This window comes from Eublepharis macularius, chromosome 16, assembly GCF_028583425.1.
Source record: "Eublepharis macularius isolate TG4126 chromosome 16, MPM_Emac_v1.0, whole genome shotgun sequence".
NCBI lineage: Eukaryota > Metazoa > Chordata > Lepidosauria > Squamata > Eublepharidae > Eublepharis > Eublepharis macularius.
This window is the reverse complement of record NC_072805.1, coordinates 25,873,695-25,893,955: the sequence shown is the minus strand read 5'-3', so window position 1 is coordinate 25,893,955 and position 20,261 is coordinate 25,873,695. Positions and strand designations below refer to the sequence as shown.

The 20,261-nt window shown below is 43.8% G+C and overlaps 1 protein-coding gene across 1 annotated transcript in view; it reads right to left on the bottom strand.

Moving 5' to 3' along the window:
• Positions 1-20,261, bottom strand: part of ADAMTS18 (ADAM metallopeptidase with thrombospondin type 1 motif 18) — a 136,671-nt gene that overhangs the window by 16,960 nt on the left and 99,450 nt on the right. The window contains exons 17-18 of the mRNA XM_055000730.1: positions 7,536-7,677; positions 4,261-4,387 (exon numbers count right to left, since the gene is read on the bottom strand). Of these exons, the coding sequence (XP_054856705.1) occupies positions 4,261-4,387; positions 7,536-7,677 (269 nt within the window). The remainder of the gene's footprint in view (positions 1-4,260; positions 4,388-7,535; positions 7,678-20,261) is intronic.

The following is a 20,261-nucleotide window of genomic DNA, read 5'->3' as shown; positions in this document are numbered from 1 at the left end:
AAGAGCAGCATACATGGTCATCTCATCCTTTAGCTCCCATAATAACTCTGTGAGGCAGGCTGGGCTGAGAGAAAGTGACTGGCCAAATCTTGTCCGCTGAGCTGGATGGTGTGTGGGGATTTGAACCAAGTTCTTGCTCAAACTGCATCCAACTCTAACCACTACACCACACTGACCTTCACCAAACTCAGTCTTCAGAATGAAGGAAGAAAGAAAGAACTTTCCAAATTCAGCAGCCCTGTAATTAGAGTTTGGCAGGTTTAGAAGCTGTCCTCTGGCAGACGATTAGAAAAATGTAAAAAGAAAAGAGTGAATTAATCAGCTGACCACTGGCAGGCAAATATATCTTCAGGGTATGCCAGAACACTCACAAATTTGGCAGGGGGGAAAAAACCAAGAAAATAGGATAGTTAAAATGAGAGACAGTGTGGTCAGAAGTTTCAGCATTGGACGAAACTTGAGTTAAAGGACCAATTCTGCCTCAAGGAAAATGTGGTGACCTTGATTTGGACATTCTCAGGGTCGCTCTACACGTCGCTTCTTTTACAAGTTCTACAAGGAGCCAACCTGTGCTCCGCACAGACAGACATCAACTTGAGGAATTGGTTTCTATTTTTTTAAAAAGTGCAAATGGGCTTACAAAGTGGCCTCTGGGGGAAGGAGAGCTCCTGCCTTTTCCCCAAGCTTTCCCCACCAAGCAAAAACAGTGGGAAGGGGAGACATTTCCCCATTTCTGCTGCTCCATGTGGAGATACTGTATGTATGTGCAGCTGCAGAAAGGTGAAATCTCTGCCATCCCACACTGATTTTGCACAGGGAAGAAAGTTTGGGAGAAAGACAGGAGCTCTCCTTTCCCTGGTGGCAGTTTTCTGATCCCATTTGAACTCTCCTTTTTTATATCGAAGGCTTGTGCTGCAGTGGAATTGTATGGTCTTGGTGGTGCTGCTGGACTCTTTTTGATTTTGCTACTACAGACTAACACGGCAAACTCCTTTGAACCTTTACACAAGCAAACTGATCCCCACATTAAAAGGAGCTGTTTGCATCTCCATATCAAAGGAGTTGTTTACATCCCTCCTCTCCTCCTCCCCTCCCCTCCCCTCTCCTCCTCTATATTTGACCAGTTTCTTTCTGCCCTCCATGCATCTGACGAAGAGAACTGTGGTTCTCGAAAGCTTATGCTACAATAAAATTGGTTAGTCTTAAAGGTGCTACTGGACTCTTTTTTATATACAAACCAATCCCTGGAGCTGGTTTGTGTCTGTGTTGAGCACGAGTTGGTTCCATGGAGAACTTGTAAAAGAGGTAACAGGTAGAGTGATCCTCAACCTAATCTACTTCATGGGTCTGTTGTGAGGATAAACTGGTAAAGAGAAGCATATATGCCACCCTGAGTTCCTTGGAGGGAGGGCAAAATAAAAATGTAGCAGATAGATTAATATCTGAACTATAACTTGGGATAACATAGATTGATTTGTCTGGAGTATTTGAAGTTGGCCCAATGGTGGCAGCGTGAGAGAGACATTCCTTGTCTGGAAAGCCATTTGGGCTAGGGTTATTCCTGCAAAATTATTAGTTTTATCAAGTAATTCGCCTACCACACCATGATCTAAAAGTGTAAATGCTACAACATCTACAACGCAGGATGATATCATAATCCCTCAAACAGTTTCTGCAATTTGGGCGTATTATAAGGGATTCAAAGAACCCTGGAATTTCCGAAGGTGACAGACAGAGAAGTTGCAACCAAAAATTATTCCATGCATTCCAACTTAGACTGTGATTATGACAGGTTTTTAAATAGAGCTGTTGTGACTTTTATTGACATTTGAATCTGTAGAATTTTTATCAGTGGTTGCAGCTGCTGTTTAACACATGCTTCCCAATTCACCTCCTTGAGTTAAATGAACATAGTTTGCATGCCATAAAATCTTCGAAGTATGAACATTGGTTCTCTCAGTTTCATGTATTACTACTAGAGATGGGCATAAACCAGAAAAAAAACTGAACCACGTGGTTCGTGGTTCATCACTTTTCACGAACCATGGAACCACGAACTTTCACGAACCTGCCCCAGTTCACAAATTGGTTCATTTTGGTTCATGAAAATGTCACTTCCGGGCCAGTAAATCACCACTTCCGGGTCAGCAGAAGGTCTGCAGGAAGTCCATCCCCTGTTGCCTAGGAAACTGATTGATTGGTGACAAGCTCTCTGCAGTGATGAGCTGAAAAATGAACCAAACGAACCAGCCTAAAGTTTGTAGTAGTTTGTCAGAAATGGGATCTGATGAACCGCTGGTTCACGAACCACAAACCGGCCTGGTTCGTCACAAATTTTGGTTCGTATTTCAGTTCATGCTCATTTGTAATTACTACAAAGGTCTGCAGCAGCCTTTGGACATGCTTTTACTATTTTCTAGAACTTCTTACTGTAAACCAACAACAGCAAAAAGGCCATACCCTACTTAGGTGGTCCCTAGAAAAAGTTGAATATCCAAAATCTGATTTATTTTATTGATTTAGCACATTTTTATCCTGCCATTATTTCAAAAAGCTCTGGTTGATGCACATTGGTTTCCCTATATCCATTTTACTCCAACAACAACCCTGTGAGGTTGGTTAGGCTGAGAGAATCTGACTGATTCAGGTCTGCTAGTGAATATTATCACAGGCTAAGAATCTGAACTTGGATTTCCCAGATTCTGTTCCAACATTCTAACCACTATACCAGGTTGGCTCTCACTATATCGGGTCTCACTTTTACTAGCACTCTGTTTTCTTCCTGAAAACTAGAGATGATTTCAATGAGAGCATCTCCTAACCGGACATTTACAATCTACACACCCTGCTTCGAAATGCATTCAGGGTTTCCAATAACGGCAAGGAAATACGATGATAGCAACTTGTGTGGCTTTTCCCCTGATTAAAATAAATGCTGTGTTTCAGAAGCTGCCAACCACAATTAGAAGGCAAAGGCAAACAATCCCAAAGAAAGCCAAAGGAAATGTAATAGAAGGCTTTTCTGTCTACAAGAAGCGAAGCCCATTGGTCCAAAAATAATGCTTGGCAGAAGATTAGTCACATGCAAATAGATTATTTGGAGAGCAAGATTACTTAAAATTAGCGTTCAGCCAGTGACGTGGCTCAAGGCAATGAAACTGCTGAAGATGTCACGTGATACGTTATCCCAATTAAACCTTATCTCTACCTTCTTGTGGTTCTGCTGCAATTTCCTTTTGAATTTTATGTCCTATGTTATTTTCCCCCCTTAGCTTTTGCATAAAATTAGACTCTGTTGGCATAAAATTAGACTCTGTTGGTAAAAAAAAAAAAATAGACTCTGTTGGTTAATAAGTGTGTGTGTGTGTATATATATATATATATATATATATATATATATACACACACATACATACACACTTATTGATGCCTCCCCTGAACCAGCTGCAACTTAAACACAATTAAAAGCCCTGGCAAATAAAACAGCCTCCAAAAAACTTGTAAAGGTAATACCCCTGACCTCTTCAGGGAGACCTTTCTACACAATGGGTGTCAAACTAGAAAAGGGACTCTAGTAGAGAGTCAGTATGGTATAGTGGTTAGAGTGTTGGGCTAGGATTTGGGAGACCTAGATGCAAATCCCTGTCACGGAAGCTCACTGAGTGATCTTGGGCCAGTCACACTCTTTCACCTAACCTACCTCACCGGATTGTGGTAAGGATTAGATGAAGGAGGAGAGACCAACGTAATGTGCTTTGGGTCCCAACTTTGGAGAAAGGTGGGATGTAAATGAAGTAAACAAATAAATAAATATTAAATAGCAGATTCCCAGTGGGCTGCCTTAAGCTGCAGGATACTAGAAGCCTTTTTGCATTTTATTCTAGCTTCATGATTTCTACTCATCCTGCTTGTGCCAGCTGTTACCCCCAGATGTGGCCTTCGTGTGCTGCTGAGAGAGCCATTATAATGCATCCAATGGAGAAAAAGAAGCAGCCCAGCACTCTCTCCGCTGTGCCTCAATCAACTCTCCTCCTAAGGACCATTTTGCATTGATTTCTATCACTTCCACTCAAGTTTGATTCCTGTTTGCCACTCTGGGAATCAATTTTTTGGCTGAAAAGTGGGATCTAAAATGTAACAAGTGCAGTATCCAGAAAGAAACACGTTGATTCCAGAGACCTGTGGATGCAAAATGCATGCAAAGATTTGGGTGGGGAAAGTTGTGGGGTGGGGGGGGGACTGTAAAGCAGTAACACTTACTAAGCTGGGCATGGATTTACATTGCAGATCTTTGTCTCTGTTAAGGGCTTTGTCCTTGGGCCACAGAAGGAGGAATTAACTCGGGTGCGGTGATCTTGCAAGCACACGGCTTTTGCTATTAAGTGCCCTGGGGAGATGAAAATAAAAAGGAGCTCTAGCACACCTTTTAAAAAATTTAACCCTAAGAGAGACATCTAAATTGAGATAGGGGGGATTTTAGATATTAGAACTCCATGAGCGCAGAGGTCTCCCCTGTTCTTTTACATGCAACTCTTCTGCATTTGAAGACATCAAAACTGAGATACAAGGATTTTAGGTTTCAAAACTCCATGAGTGCAGGGGCTCCTCTGATTTTTTCCTATGTAACTCTTCTGCATTCTCTTCTATGAGATGGGGAATACTTTCTGTACAATGGAAGACAAGGGTCACCCATAAACAGAAGACCCAGGGCCAAGCTACAAGTGACAAATGACACTTGAATGGCAAGTGTATTTCTCCCTGTTCACTTGCCCTCCACTCAATCCACTTGCCGTTCAAGTGTCATTCGTCACTTATAGCTTGGCCCCCAGTTAACTTTCCACACAGCTGCTTGTGGTTAAAAAAGGCCCACAGCTCTTGAATTTATAGGGGCAGAGCGCTCTGCCCCTATATCTACCCAGGGAATACAATTACAGGACCCAATGGCATCAACTACACTGTCTCTGGCTCTTACAGCTGCTCATCCTCCAATCTGATATATGCCCTCATGTGCCAACAATGTCCTTCTGCTCTGTACATTGGACAAACCAGCCAACCTCTACGCAAAAGAATAAATGGACACAAATCTGACATTAGAAATGGAAACGTCCAAAAACCAGTGGGAGAACACTTCAATCTACCAGGACATTCCATCAAAGACTTAAAGGTCGCTGTAGTTCAACAGAAACCTTTCAAAAACAAAATCCAACGGGAGGCTGCTGAATTGGAATTCATATGCAAATTTGACTCTGTCAAGCTGGGACTGAATAGGGACTATGAATGGTTATCACATTATCACAGGTAACAGATTTCCTTTAGAGAGGTGGGGTCTGGGGGAGCCCAGTGGCGCCTGGCGTGGGCTTTCGGGGACCACAGTTCTCTTTGTCAGATACATCTGGCGGGGAGAGCTGTGGTTATCGAAGGCTTATACTACATAGGAATTGGATGGTCTAGCTGTTTTACTGCTGCAAACTAACAGGGCAAACTCCCTTGAAGCCTCACCCAAGCCAACTGACCCTGAAAGGACACCAAAAGGAGATGTTTACATTTACTAGCAAAGGAATGTTTTGGTTGCACCCTCCCCCTCCCCCCCTAACTGCATCTTCTCTCTCCTCCCCTCCTCTTCTATATTTGACCAGTTTCTGTACTATGCATCTGACGAAGAGAACTTGATTCTCGAAAGCTTATGCTACAATAAAATTGGTTAGTCTTAAAGGCGCTACTGGACTCTTTTTGATTTTGCTACTACAGACTAACACGGCTAACTCCTCTGGAGCAGCAAGAAGAGGTGCTTAACTCCTCTTCTTCCTGCCTATTTTCTTTCTGCATTTTTTCTTTTGGCTGGTTTACCCTAGATGATATTTTAGAGTTCGATAAATTTGCAAGGGAGAACAAGCAGATAAGCACAGTGCTATGTTTCCCCTCCCTATCCACCAACCCCCCCCCCCAAAGACACCACTTTGTTAACATTAGTCCTGTGTGTCAATACTAGCTCCATGTTTGTATTGTAACATCTGACCTTTGACCCAGAGAAGCTGATTCACTATGCAAAGGATATTCACATTAGCCTTCTTTCTGTCCACTGATTTTTCCCTGCAAATTTCATCCCATTCTCTGTATTGCCCCCCTCCCAATTCCTCTGGAAAAAAATGACTCAATGGGTGGTTATGGCTAACTCAGTGGTTTGGATTCTACCAGCTTTTCTACTGGCCACACTAGGTGGAAAAAAAACCATTTTGACCTCCCAAATGGCCATGCTTTAGGCTTTGAGGGCCACTTTGACAAAATCCTCATGAGACGGAGATCTCAGCTAGGAGCAGAATAGGGTGAGACTAAGCAGAAAAGTTAGTAAGATCCAACCCTATATATCCAGAGGAGTTAGCCATGTTAAGTCTGTAGTTGCAAAATAGTGAAAAGTCCAGTAGCACCTTTAAGACTAACCAACTTTATTGTAGCATAAGCATTCGAGAACCACAGCTCTCTTCATCAGATGCATGCATTTGAGATCTTTTACTCAAATGGAAGGGCTGTATTATAGGTATGGGGTCTCAGATGCTTCGCTAATGAGTGAGGGACCATAGACTTCATCATTATATTGCCTTACATATTATCTGCTGCTTTAAATATGTACTTCTATGTATCAGTGCTCCATGTTAGTCCTAGAATTGATGATGTTCTGCTTCAGTATTTTTTCTACTCTGTATTGGATTCTTGCTAATACTTTGTCTTTTAAACTTGTATCTATTTACCCTATGGTATTGTTTATGAAATGTCCTTGATACTGTATTGAAATGTACTTGATACTGGTTGTACTAATCTCATATTTTGTAATGCGCCTTCAGTCTCAGTGAGAAAGGTGGGCTATAAATAAACAAACTAACGAACGAACGAACGAACGAACGAACGAATGAAAAATCAGATGAGACTGTGCATCTGACAAAGAGAGCGGCTCTATCAGATGGGAAGAGGAAACATTTCAGCTCTTCTATACTTACATCTGGTGTCTCCATGGAGGAGCACTGAGAATACAGTATATAGATGTAGCATGCTGTTTCTAGAACCCATATATTCATCCTTGTGAGGACAAATTGCAGAGGTGGGGCGGGGGGAGCTCAGTGGAATTTGTAGAAAGCTTATGCTACAATAAAGTTGGTTAGTCTTAAAGGTGCTACTGGACTCTTTACTATTTTGCAATCCCATATAATTTAGCGTATGTTTTCCTGTCTGAAAAATGTGTATTCACCCAGAACTATATGAGGACATAGGAGATAAAACTTGCATACCACTTTGCAAATTTAATTTAATTCAATACAAGTCAAAACTAAATGTTTTGGGGATTTGGCTTAAGTCATGGTAAATTTAACTCCTTCTTCAGAGGTCTTAGAAGGGATTCTACTCTTCCTTGTACATCGTCTCCAATGACTCAACATTAAACATAAATTAAAATGCATTGGGATTATGGAAATGTTATTGGAAACAGGATACCATGAAAGCTTGACGTATTCTTGCAATTCTGACTTCTTGAGCAGATTACTCACCCCCACCACATGTAGCTGAGCAATCTGACTGCACCGTCACCCACAGGTAGCTATGTCCTTTGGTGGAGATCTTGTTCTCGTCAATCGTTTTCGAGAACGTGTACTGCCAAGCAATGCCTGGGTTTTTGCCTTGCAGCAAGATCTAGATTTGGGACAGAGGTAGGAAATAAATTACAACCAGGAAAAAAAAGATTCTACAGTGATCACAGGATCACATTAATCCATAATCTGCTGTGGTTGGGCTGTGATGTATGCATGAAGATCTCCAGCTTGTAGAGGCTCCCCATTTCCTTCATGGTTCAGGCCCCATATTCACCCTTCTGTATGTCTTGTGTTCCCTTGAATGGGGGCCTCCATACAAGACCTCCTTTATGCAACACAGTGCCTCAAAACACCAGTAGCACAATCCTAAACAGAGTCACACCCTTCTAAGTTTAATTAAGCCAGTGGGTTTACAAGAGAGTAGCTCTGATTAGGACTGAATTGTAAATTGCCTAAAAATGAACTCTGGCACTGGTGTACACCCCCAATCGTACCACAAGTAACTAAAATGAAGCAAATGCAAACCGCCAGGAACAGATTTCGTCATTTATTCATCTGCAAATACTCCCTCCCTTTAATAATTGCTCCCACTGCTTTTCTTTAGGTGAAGCTAAACTGCAAAAGGCATTGTGCTAAAGAATGCAACACAAGTCACTGCTGATTGCTCTGAGTTGTAATGAACTCTCAGGAGAGCCCGAGAACTGAAGAACGGAGCCAGAAAAGCAGGAAGGAATGCAGCAGGGAAGAGATTTGGCATCAAACGGGTGTACGGCAGAGGGCCCCTTCCAAAGTCGTGTTTGGTGTTCGAATAACCTCTTTGACAGGTTCATTTCACTGGGCCAAGTAGAGGCTTGTTACACTCACCATCTGAGGTGGGTGGCAATCCAAGAAAGGGCCATCTCAAAAAAAGACTTTTTTTTTGTTTGGTGTACCTCTAGTAACCAGGGCTCATTTCGAGGGGGAACGCACAGGAATGCAGTTCCAGCAGTTCCCCAAAGAGGTCACATGTCTGGTAGCCCCGCCCACCTGACTCTCAGCCATTTTAGGCCCGTTTGGCTGAAACAGCCCAGATTGGGCTTCTGATGGGTGGTGGATCACTTTCCTGCTCATCAGCAGCCCGATCCTGATCATTTTGGGCCCCTTTTCAGCCCCTTTTTGCCACTTTGGGCCCAATTGCGGCCCTGAATGGCCAGGATTGGGTCCAAAGCAACCAGAATAGGTGATGTCAGGGGTGTGTGGCATATGCTAATGAGTTATACTAATGAGTTATGCTAATGAGTTCCTCCAGCTCTTTTTCTACAAAATGACCCCTGCTAGTAACTCTTACTGGCCATCCTGCCCAGTTATGTTGTTATGCATGTTTTGTGCTTATATGTTTCATTGAATTGTTTAGATCTATTATATATACCTTTATTTTAAATACCCTGACCAGGATTGTTAGGTAGAGTGATCTCGTAAAATCTTGGAAGCTAAGCAGGGTCGGCCCAGGACAGTATCTGGATGGAAAACCACCAAGAAAAGCCAAGGCTGCTACATAGAGGCAGGCAATGGAAAATAGGGTTGCCAGGTCCCCTTCCCCTCCTGGTTTGGAGGACATACACACACACACACACACACAGCGCTTACATTCCCAGGGCAGTGCAATGATAACACTTCTAGGAAGTGACGTCATGGTGCCGGCTCGAGGAGCACAGGCCTGCTATGAATCCTAGAAGTGCTCTTGGGGTGGTGCGATGACATCACTCTTGGTGATGTCATTGTGTTGCCCTGGAGCACTCCTGGGCAAGTTTCCCCACTTTTCTTCCCCCAGTGGCCAGGTGAGTGGTGGCAGGGGGGTGGAGTGTGGGAGCAGGGGATCCCCCGTCCCCACTGAATGTCTCTTGGCCTTGAAAACCCCAGCAAGGGTGACCATAAGTTGGTTGCAACTTGACAGCACACAGACATTTGAAATACTGTTTTGATATTTTAATGTCAAATGTTTGCAGCCTTGGGGACTCTATTTGGGTGGGAAAGTGGCATAGAATTTTTTTTTAACTAAACAAAATAAAATAAATGAAGTAGATAAATAAATTATAGATGTCTATTCCTTCGGTTAGGAATAATTTAACTTCATTCTATCATCCTTTATGAGGAACAATTCAAAATATTAAATTTTTGATTTTGCTTCTACCTTGGGAAAAACTAAAACCATCAAAGTTTATTTTGAGAGCTATATAGTCTTTAAAGACGAACAGGGAAAGGAGAACACCTGTGAATTGCCAGTAATTTGCTTAGATTTTTATTTTGATCAAGAAGAATCGATTAACATCCTTAAAAGCAGACAAGGGGATTCCAGCTATTCAGACAATGTACACGTTGTGGCCTGGACGGGGCATGACAGGAAATGTCTGAAAACGAAATTTGCATTCACTCTTGTACAACAATGCCAAGCATATGAAAGATCAGTGGAACTTGCTATTTTCTTCCATACAGAAAAGGAGGGGGTGAGAGAAAAAGAAGAGGAAAGAAAGATGCATTTTCCAGTTGCTCTATTTCAGACCATGAATTCTGGTAATGATCCAAACTGGAAGTAAATGACCTAGGCCAACAATACACACTCACACATCCAGCAAATTAATAGCTTGGCTCTCTGCTTCCTAGCAAAAAATGAGTTTAGAAAAACCTAATATCAGGCGTAAGTAAAATAATATATGAGGATTTTATGGAGACCTGGGTGGGGTGTGATCAGCTTCTCTCCTGCACCCACCCACAAAGAGAGCAAATGCTTGTATGTTGGAGATACATGTGTATGCCAGACACATAAAGAGAGAGATGAAATGAAAATAGTCAATGGAAGAGTAGATTTATTTAGCATTTTATTTCAGTTCGTGTTTGTGGAACGCACAGAGTAGCATTTGGTCCAGCATGTAAGAACTTTAGCTATTTATGTACCACGAGGAACATCCAGAAAGAAGGACTTGCATTCAGTTTCAGACTTCTTGTCAGACTGGAATATTCACTAACTCTGCCAAGTGAGAACAGGGTTGCTTAGGGTGGCCAAGTCCCCAGGAGTTCAAACCGGGGGACAGAGGGTTGGGCAGGGGGAGCAATGGGAGTACTTACCTTGTGTGCATGCGCAGTGCATGCACACTCCAGAATGCTTCCGCTTTGCACTGGGAATGACACCATTCCCAGCATGACACAGAAGAGTGGGGCTCCTGGTGCAACCCATCACCTCTGCATCATGTTGGGAATGATGTCATTCCTGCATTGTTTGGAAGTGTTCCAGAGAGCATGGAAGTGCACTCTGAGGGGTTCCTGACCAGTTCTATCCCTTTTTTCCCTGCCAGCCAGATGAGAAGTGGTGGAGGGTGAAGGTTGGGAGTGGGGGATCCCCCACCCCCATTGGGGGAATGGGATCCCTACGGTTGCGAAAAGCCAACACAGACACCCAAACAAATATCCCTTTGCTCCTCCCTTGCCATCTAGACCCAGCCCAAGGCAGTGAATTTAATACAGCAATCTTAAACATAACTACAACCTTCTAAGTCTTAGGGCCAAGCTACAAGTGACGAATGACACTTGAATGGCAAGTGTATTTCTCCCCGTTCACTTGCATTCCACTCAAACCACTTGCCGTTCAAGTGTCATTCGTCACTTGTAGCTTGGCCCTTAGAAAGGTATAACTCTGCTTAGAATGGCACTATTTCCATATAGGTTATCTGCCCTGAGTTCAACGCCTTTGGGAAGTAGTTCTAAACCTCTCCCCCACAGCATTGTGGCGCATGTGTGCACCTCAGAGGGTTTCCCTGGCTTTTCTCATCCTTCTAAAGAGTCCTTTATGCTGAAGTTTTGGGAAAGATTGCAGTAAAGCCTGGATGGCTGCAGTGTGGGTGAGAAAATTTGGATTTCACAGCTCCCATGGCAGCCATTTTCCCCGAGTCTGCTGCAGCAGCCATTTATGCCTTCCTGCCCCTGCTCCCGCCACTACCAGGACCTTTTTCTTCTAAAATAAATTGGCACTAGAATATCGTTATATCAACACACCATTATATCAATAGATGTAGCAGGTTCTCTGAATTCTCGGCTTTTATTTTTAAAAAATAAGTCCCTAGCCCCTTCACTTGTGGAGATATCTTTGCAAGGCTAGGGGCTAGAGACGTCTCGTTTTCAGCAGCAGCAGCAGTAGCAGGAGGAGGCGGAGGAGGAGGCGGAGAAGGAGAAGGAGAAGGAGAAGGAGAAGGAGAAGGAGAAGGAGAAGGAGAAGGAGAAGGAGAAGGAGAAGGAGAAGAGCTGGTCATTCAGAGAACCTGATAACTTATAGTTATAACAGTACTTTGATGTAATATTCTACAGCCCCTTTTAAAAAAAAAAATGCATCCCCTCCGTTATCTGTCAGTGCCTCAAAGGCTGGGGACAGAAAAAGGGAGGAGGATGTGGCATGTTTTAGAAAACCCTAGCACATCATCCCAATGTCATGACATCACTTCCCTTTTTTGTCAGAAGTGATATTGCAGGCCAGCATCATGCCAGCATGCCACCCTCCTCCCCACGAAATCCTCACAATTCCTCATCTCTGCACCTAAATGGCCATATGCACCTCTCTTTTATACTCCTTTTCACATCCCTCTGGCTTTCTTCTTTGCTTTCATTCCTCTATCTCAATTCCAACTCCCAGGGCTTTTTTTCAGCTGAAACATGGTGGAACAGAGTTCCGGCACCTATTGAAAAGTGTCACATGGCCGGTGGCCCCGCCGCCTGATCTCCAGACAGAGGGGAGTTTAGATTGCCCTCTGCACAGTGGCATGGAAAGCATTCTAAACTCCCCTCTGTCTGGAGATCAGGCGGCGGGGCCACCCGCCATGTGACCATTTTCGCCAAGGGTGATTTAAACTTTTAAAAACTCCCCCCTTGTTCCAGCTGACTTAAGGTTACATCATTGTGTGGTCATGAGTTCCACCACTGAGTTCCACCACCTCTTTTCCCAGAAAAAAAGCCCTGCCAGCTCCCATTTATTAATCCTCCTCCACAGCTGCCTGTGGCTTTCAGCCTGCCAGCTCCTGCTTTCCTTGGTCCATGCTTCTTCTATTTCCATTCCATATCCAAAGAGTACCTACCCTGTTTCTTTTTAGGGTCACAACAGCTCTGCCAACAACAGCCAGACACACTGCTGCACATTAGCAGGCCAATCATCACATCACTGCAAAAATTAGGAGCTTGACCTTACTTTCATTTGCATCCAAAGTATTGCATAATATTTATGTTTCGTTATGAGACTATTGTCAAAGTAACAAGACCCCTCAGAATAAAGCTTGCTCTCTTCCTACAACAGTGTAGGGTTGAAAAGGGTTTTCCTTCGCCATCTAATATCCATGGTCAGTGTTTGCCTCCATATTATTAAAACTACATATTTGGAAAAGACCTCCAATACTTCAGACTACTTAACTGGACATTTTCCAGAGACTTCCCAGCCAACTGGCGTTTGCTCCCAAATTTACAGCTGGCAAACAAGCTCTTAAACATTTCCAGGTCCTTTCACAGAACTGTTTAATGTCTACCTTTAACACACCAACCACCTGACTTCAGACACAACACTCAGCAGCTTTGACCGCAGGGCGCAGAGTTATAAAATTTACAACTTCTTATGTTCACAAACCACAGATTCTATGGCTAAGATCTGCCAGATCTACTCTGAAGAACAAGACTTTTGCTCAGAGCATAAGAAACCTGAAACAATGGGCAAACTGAACCCCCTTTTAAGTAAACAGCTCTTTTTTCCCCCTGCTAATTTGGATTTCAGACTTAAAACAATAAATATTCTAAACCAGCTGTGCATCTCTCTATCTTTATCCCAGCTTTCCCCCCATCACATTCCTTAGCTTTTACAAGTACATAAATGGATATGCACATTTGTGGGTTAGTTTAGCAATTTCTTTTAAATGTACGTCAACACTTTCTTTGAATTGTCTTGCAGATTTAAGGCTGCAATCTGGCCATGACAGCTCAACTAAATTAATTACACTGAATAATTAAATACATTCTACCAATGGTTTAAGAGGTCAAATGTGTACATAATTCTTGCTGTATCATGTAATATGCAATATGCAATATTATATCATACAACATATAATGTTGTATGCAATACAAGTATGCAAGGTCACATAATATGATTATGTTGGCACAGCCAGCATGATATAGTGGTTAGAATGTCAGACTAAGAGTCTCTCTACTCAAGACCTCTTACACAAGGATGCTCAAGTGTAGGGAGATGCAACATTAGCCAGGAAGGATAATTTTAAAAGACAGAGCCGGCAGAGATCACTCCTCAGAGAGTTTGTTAATTTCATCTTTGCCTCCTCAAAGGGGAGGTGAAATTGACAGAGTCTTCAGGGAAGCAAAGGTGAAATTAACAAACCCTCTAAGGAGCAATCTCCACCGGCTAGTGTAGAGTGGTGAAATTGGCAGAGCCTTTGGCTCTGTCTTTTTAAACTACACTTCCTAGCTAACATTGTGTCTCCCTTCACTTGAGTGTCCTTGTGTAAGATGTCTCGTACAGAGAGACTCTAAGATCTGGGGGACCCAGTTTTGAATCCCCATTCTGCCATTGAAGCACATTGGGTGACATTAGGCCAGTCACACATGGTCAACCTAATCTATTGTAGGGGTAAAATGGAGGAGGGGAGAACAATGTTGTCAGTCATTAAAGGTCCCCAATGGAGTGAAAAGTGGAGTATAAATCAATCAATAAACATGGATATTTACCTCCTCACCTCCTGGTGGTGGAGAGTGCCCTCAAGTCATATCTGAACTTAGGGCGACCCCTGGTGGGGTTTTCATGGCAACAGACTAACAGAAGTGGTTTGCCATTGCATGACTCTGCAACCCTGGCCTTCATTGGAGTTCTCCCATCCAATTATTAACCAAGGCCAACCCTGCTTAGCTTCTGAGATCTGACAAGACCAGGCTCACCTGGGCTATCCAGATCAGGGCCCTCACCTCTTATCACTGAATTAAATGTCGGAAGCATGGAGCCAGACTCATTGGAGAAGTCACCAATGGCAGGCCAAGCCACAGGATCTGATCCTGATAGAGAACAGTGATGTCAATCATGGATTTATGGAGGGATTTCTGCTATTCCAGGACTGGTTACAGAAGCGTAGGGATAGAGCAGATCAAACTATACCTTCATGGATCAGAGTTATGTAGACCAAAAGTGATGTCAAGGTATGGATGGAAGATGCCTCCTGGCCTCAAATCCCCTTCACCCTAATCTTAAACTGATAGGGAGAGGTCATAGTAGATGCAGTGTCCGGGTTTGTGTGTGAACCTAAACATATGTAACAATACAAGAACTTAAGATGAGGCCAGTTGTCCAGCCAGGCCACCATGCTCTTTTACAAAGTGGTTAAACAATGATTTCCTCTGGTTCGGGGGAACCCAGATGAGGGGAAGGCGTGTGAGGAAGCACGATGACCTCCTCCTGGGGAGCGGGATGCGGCAACCGATGATGTTTGGTCTTCTTTTTCTTCTTTGCCGGTTCCGAAGAAGACCTCGGAACCGACGCGCTCCTCGCCTTCGAAGGGGACCTCTGCTTCGACCTCTTGGATCTAATAGGGATCGAACCGGTCGTCGGTTCCGACCGGGGACTCGGCACCAGGATCCTCGGTTCCGATGTCGGTCTCAGATCCGACCTGGTGGATGACGCGCTGCGGGGCGGCCGCGCCGGACCCTGCGCTGGGGAGGCCGCTCTCGACGCCGAGGCACTCGGGGGACGCGGTTTCGACCCCGACCTCGCGGAGGCCACTGAGCCAGCTCTTGAATGCCGTTCGGCAGAGGGGCTAGGGCCGGCCTTGGGGGAGGGCAATGGAGCGCCTCCGGACATGACCTTCTGCCACAGGGAGGAGTTCAGTCGGGCCTTGCGCTCCTGCCGGGCCTTGCTGGTGAAACCCTGGCAAATCTTACAGGCCGACACGTTATGGGTCTCCCCCAAACAAAACAGGCACAGTTCATGGCCATCGGTCTTGGCCATTTTCGTGTGGCATTGGAGGCAATGCTTAAAGAGAGCCTTTGAGGCCATCTTCAGGGGCACGCGAAAGGAAGGTCAAAAACAGTCCGAGTCAAATTACCGAGTCCACGACAAAGTCCAAAACGAGATCCGAAGAATAGTCGAGGTCACGAAGTCCGAAGTCAAAAGCCAAGCAATCAGTCAGAATAAAGCACGAAGCACAAAAAAGCACAGAGCAACGAAGCTCACGTTCTCTCCAAGCGGCGGCAAGAAGAGAACTGAGGGAAGGGGCCGTTGGTCGCTGGAGGATCACGTGACCGTTTGGGCGGGAAAACGGTCGCTGAGGCGCGCGACAAACGGCCCCTTCGGAGCCATGGAAGCTCTAGAAAATTCTCCGGCGGCTGGCCTGCGCCTGCGCAGTCCCATGTGTGGAGGCACAGAAGAACGAAGATGAACAAGGCCTTTCCCTAGTGTGGTCTTCTAGGACTGGTAGTCAGAGGTTTACTACCATTGATGCACTGACTATGTCTAATCCTCTTTTAAAGCTATGTTAATGTCCATCACTAAATCCACTGGCAGTTAATCCCACCATTTAATTACTGGTTGAATAAAAAAAGTGCTTCCTTTTGTCCATCCTGAGTCCATTCTTCATCAACTTGATTGTGTGCCCACAAGTTCTAGAATTATAGGGAGAAAAACTTCTCTGTCCACTTTGTTCACTCCATGTATAATGTAATAAATACTAGTATCTTGTTCTCCCTTAATTATCTTTTTCTGAACTGCAAACACCCAGACTCTATGGGTATGAATACCCCATGAGAAGGGGCAATTGTGTGTGTCTTTTCCACCTTCCATTGGGTTGGCACTTAGGCAAGAAAGACCCATGGGACTGGCATCACTTATACAACTATGGTGTTCAAACAATTGCCACCAATTCTAGAAACAGTACTAGGAGTGAGTGGCTCCCAGAGGAGCACGGGTTCTCTTCAAACTCTGAATCTGCACCTAGAAAGGCTATATCTTACCAGCCTCTACTTTTTTCAAGCTGTCTGCATGTTTTGACAGAATTGCCCTATATGAAGTTCTGGAAATTTCACTAAGTGGTATGAGAGCTAGGCTTAGCTTTGTTCCCCGGCTTAGCAGAGAACATTTCTAGCACAGAATGCCAGGAAATGAAGGTTCTTAACAGGACAGGAAAGTACTGCTCTCTCATTGGGCCAAGCCCCTTGAGATACCTGATTATCTCCTGACTAGAGATGGGCACAATCTAAAAAAAATTAACGATCCAGCTGATCGTGGATCTGCGCCGGCGATGATCCCGAATTAATGACCCGCACCGAGCATCTCCCGTTCCTGAGCCATGAATCGTGGATCGTGGAGGCCAAAGCGGGGCACGCTGGTATTCCCAGCTATGTGGGAAGGTGGGTGGTGGTGGCGGCCGCCGGGCCAGGCCGCTCACCGGCTGCTCCATGGTTGGAAGGAAGCCCTGCTGATCAAGGAAAGGTGGGCTTCCATCCAGGTTTCCAGGGTGACAGAAGGAGGGCAAACAGAGCTCAGGCATTCCCCTGGCTCCATTGCGAGGGGAATAGATTGCTGGCACCAGAGTGTCTGGATCCCCGAACCGAGCCCCATCACCCCGATCCAGGCCTCTCCCAACCACTGGATCGTTGGCCATGGGCGATCACGATCCACCGGGTCATGATCGCGCGATCGCCATTATCGTGGGGGTTTTTTGTTCGTAATGTGGATCGTGCCCATCTCTACTCCTGACAGTCCAATAAGAGCTACAGTTGGGCTGGTCCTTATAGAGAGTCTATGAGGTCAACCTCACGTCATCCCAAGGATTAACCAAGTCTCTTGGCCTGCAAAGAGGCTGAAGAAAGCTACAAAGGACAGGTCCAAATGTGGGCATGGTACCATCCCAAAACGGTCACTTTTTAATTTTATGGTAAACATTAAAAAGTCTCAAGATGACTTTGAGATGTCATATTAAAATCATAACTTCAAATTTTTCCTATATAAATTTCCAGTTCTATTTCTCCCCTGGTAAATCAGCATGATACTAGTATTATTGCACATATATATTTATGCACATTGCTGTATAAATTATGTACAAAACTAGTGCAACACACATGTGAAATTCAAGTTAATCTACGAGCTCCATGTACAGAAGCTGAGAATTGGATCCATTGACACAAACAAAGAAAAGGAACCGAAAACTCTTCCTCATCCCTGTGCAAGACAGAAGGTTATATATCTTTTGTTTGTTAATTTAAATCCAACCTTCAAAGTGACATGAACTGAGAGTTCACACAACCTTACTAAAGCCAATGACAAGAAATGGTATTCCTAAAAGGTCTTTCTATGATCTCATTTCTTCTTCAGCTGGTTTATATTTGCCATTCTATGTATTCCTCGCACTCTCTTCTTTAGTATATGTCATGTGCTAAATTCGCTAGTTGAAGGGATACAGCCCGTCTAATCTTTTTCACTTAAGCGGAACTCTTTTATCCTTTACATTGAGTTTACATCTGTATCTCATAAGCGTGGCTTTGCTCTGTCCAACACATACTCTCTTTAGGGGAAATCAGAGCTAATTTATCATCTAGTAGCTAATAATAAAAGTTAGGCTTTCGAATTGCACCCTGGCTCTCACCCAGTGGCTGCTAAATTATCAGTAAAGTCCTTCCACCTGGTTTCCTTCCTCCATTTTCCCTGTCGACAAAGAAAAGAGGAGATGATTTATCGGTTTTAATTAGCCAACTTTTCCTCCTTTGAAGAACAGTTCCATTTTTTGCTTCTGATGAATGATTGGGACTTCTTAAATGCCTTATCCATCCATTGCATCTTACACTGGAGATAAACTCATCTAATTTCATGGTGGAGGGAAGTTGTAATTCCATAGCTTAATATCAGACAGTTTTGCTGAAGGTTCCATTAATTTTGTGCCAGGTCATAATCCTAAAAATCTCCCAACTGCTTTTGCACATGGTCACAACATTTCAAAGATGATTGGGGTGATCCTGTTATTTCTTATTATTTATTACTTCCAGAGCACCTACCACAACTGGGCAGAGTACATAAAACAAAAGTCTTCCAAAAAGTAATCTCTGGTTTGTATTGTGATCCAAATGGATGCATCACCCCTCCCTCCTTAAGACTTTGAAAGCTTCAATAATAGTGAGTGACATCTGTCACTATGGACCATGGGAAATGTAGTTTTCTTAGGGCATGTCAGGCACTCTGGGAATCAAGCACTCAGAACTCAGGCACTTTGGCAAAAACTACGTTTCCCAGCTATTTGGAACAATGCCGTTGAACAGGCTCAGGGAGGGGAGGGGGGGCTTGTGAGGATAGGGGATGATTGGATTGGAGACACAGTCTAAATTCAAAACTCGAGTGAGGGGGGAGAATTTTTCAGATGCTTTTAAAATCCATTTGCTGAACCTAATTTCAAATGGAGCCAAAAAGAGTGGGTACATGACTAGGAATAACATCTAATACTAGCGCAATTTTTATCTGCTTAATGCTCTTTTAAAGATCACCTTTGGCTTTGATAATGTGATTCGCCCTGTACAAAGTGTGGGAACACTCCTGGTTCAGCCTAATGACTTCACTCCCAGGAGTGACTTTGCCACACCGCCCCAGGAGTGCACCCCAGAGGCCTCTTTCCCTGCCTTTTCCCCACCATCCGCCAGATAAGTGGGGGGGAGGGGTAAGAGAGTGAGAGTGGGGTATCCCCCACCAGAGGAATACCAACCCTACCTCCTGCAATGCTGAATTTGACAATGGTGTGTTGTATTCCTGTACATGTTCCCTGTCCCCCACCAATGCTCAATGGGGCACATTACTTCCAGGTGAAGTGACGCCACTGCATCAATGGATGGTCTAGGAATTCCCCCAATTTCTATGGTATTCAAAGTGACTAGAAGTGACATAACTGCATTGTGTAACCCCATGGCCAGACTCGAAAATTCTCCCAGGGATTCCAGGTATGTGCCTAGCAACGCTATCTACAAACCAGGATGGCAAACTGGCCTAATGACAAACTGCAGTTTGCTGCAAAAGTGGAAGTTTTTATGAGAGAAGAAAGAATGTAAAGTGCGTGTATTTAAAGATCTTCCAGGTTCATTTGTGTAAAAGAAAAACTATGCTCTATTCTGCTTTAAAAGATTGATTTCAGTGGCTTTCAATGTGTTGAATTGTAGCTTCACTGTCTAAATTTCCCCTGATAAGAGCCTATATTTCTTCAGCTCAATTACAATGTTTTCATACAGATGTTATGTTGCACATTGACTTAATTACCTGATTCTGTGTCTTCCTCTGTTTTGCTTCAATCTTTCTCAAACCTAGCCTGAAATGATCTTTTTGGAAACATCACAAAAAGCCTTTGGACATCATGTGGACAGGAAGATGCACATTTTTTCCATGTCCTGCTCACTTCAGCACCACTTACTTTAGTCCACACAACAGGCATTTCTCCTTCACTAGAGGGATCTTTCCTAAAAATTTAGCAATAACTTTATTGCAATAGCATTATCTCATTACTATGATCTATAATGATTGCAATTATTCACTAATTGCCCATTTTCATTTTTTTAAAGTAAGCCAAAAGCCTTTTTGTTATAACAGGAAAAGTACTTGCTGCACATTCTCCTTACAACACAGCAAAAAAAGGAGGGATGGGTACATTGTTGCAA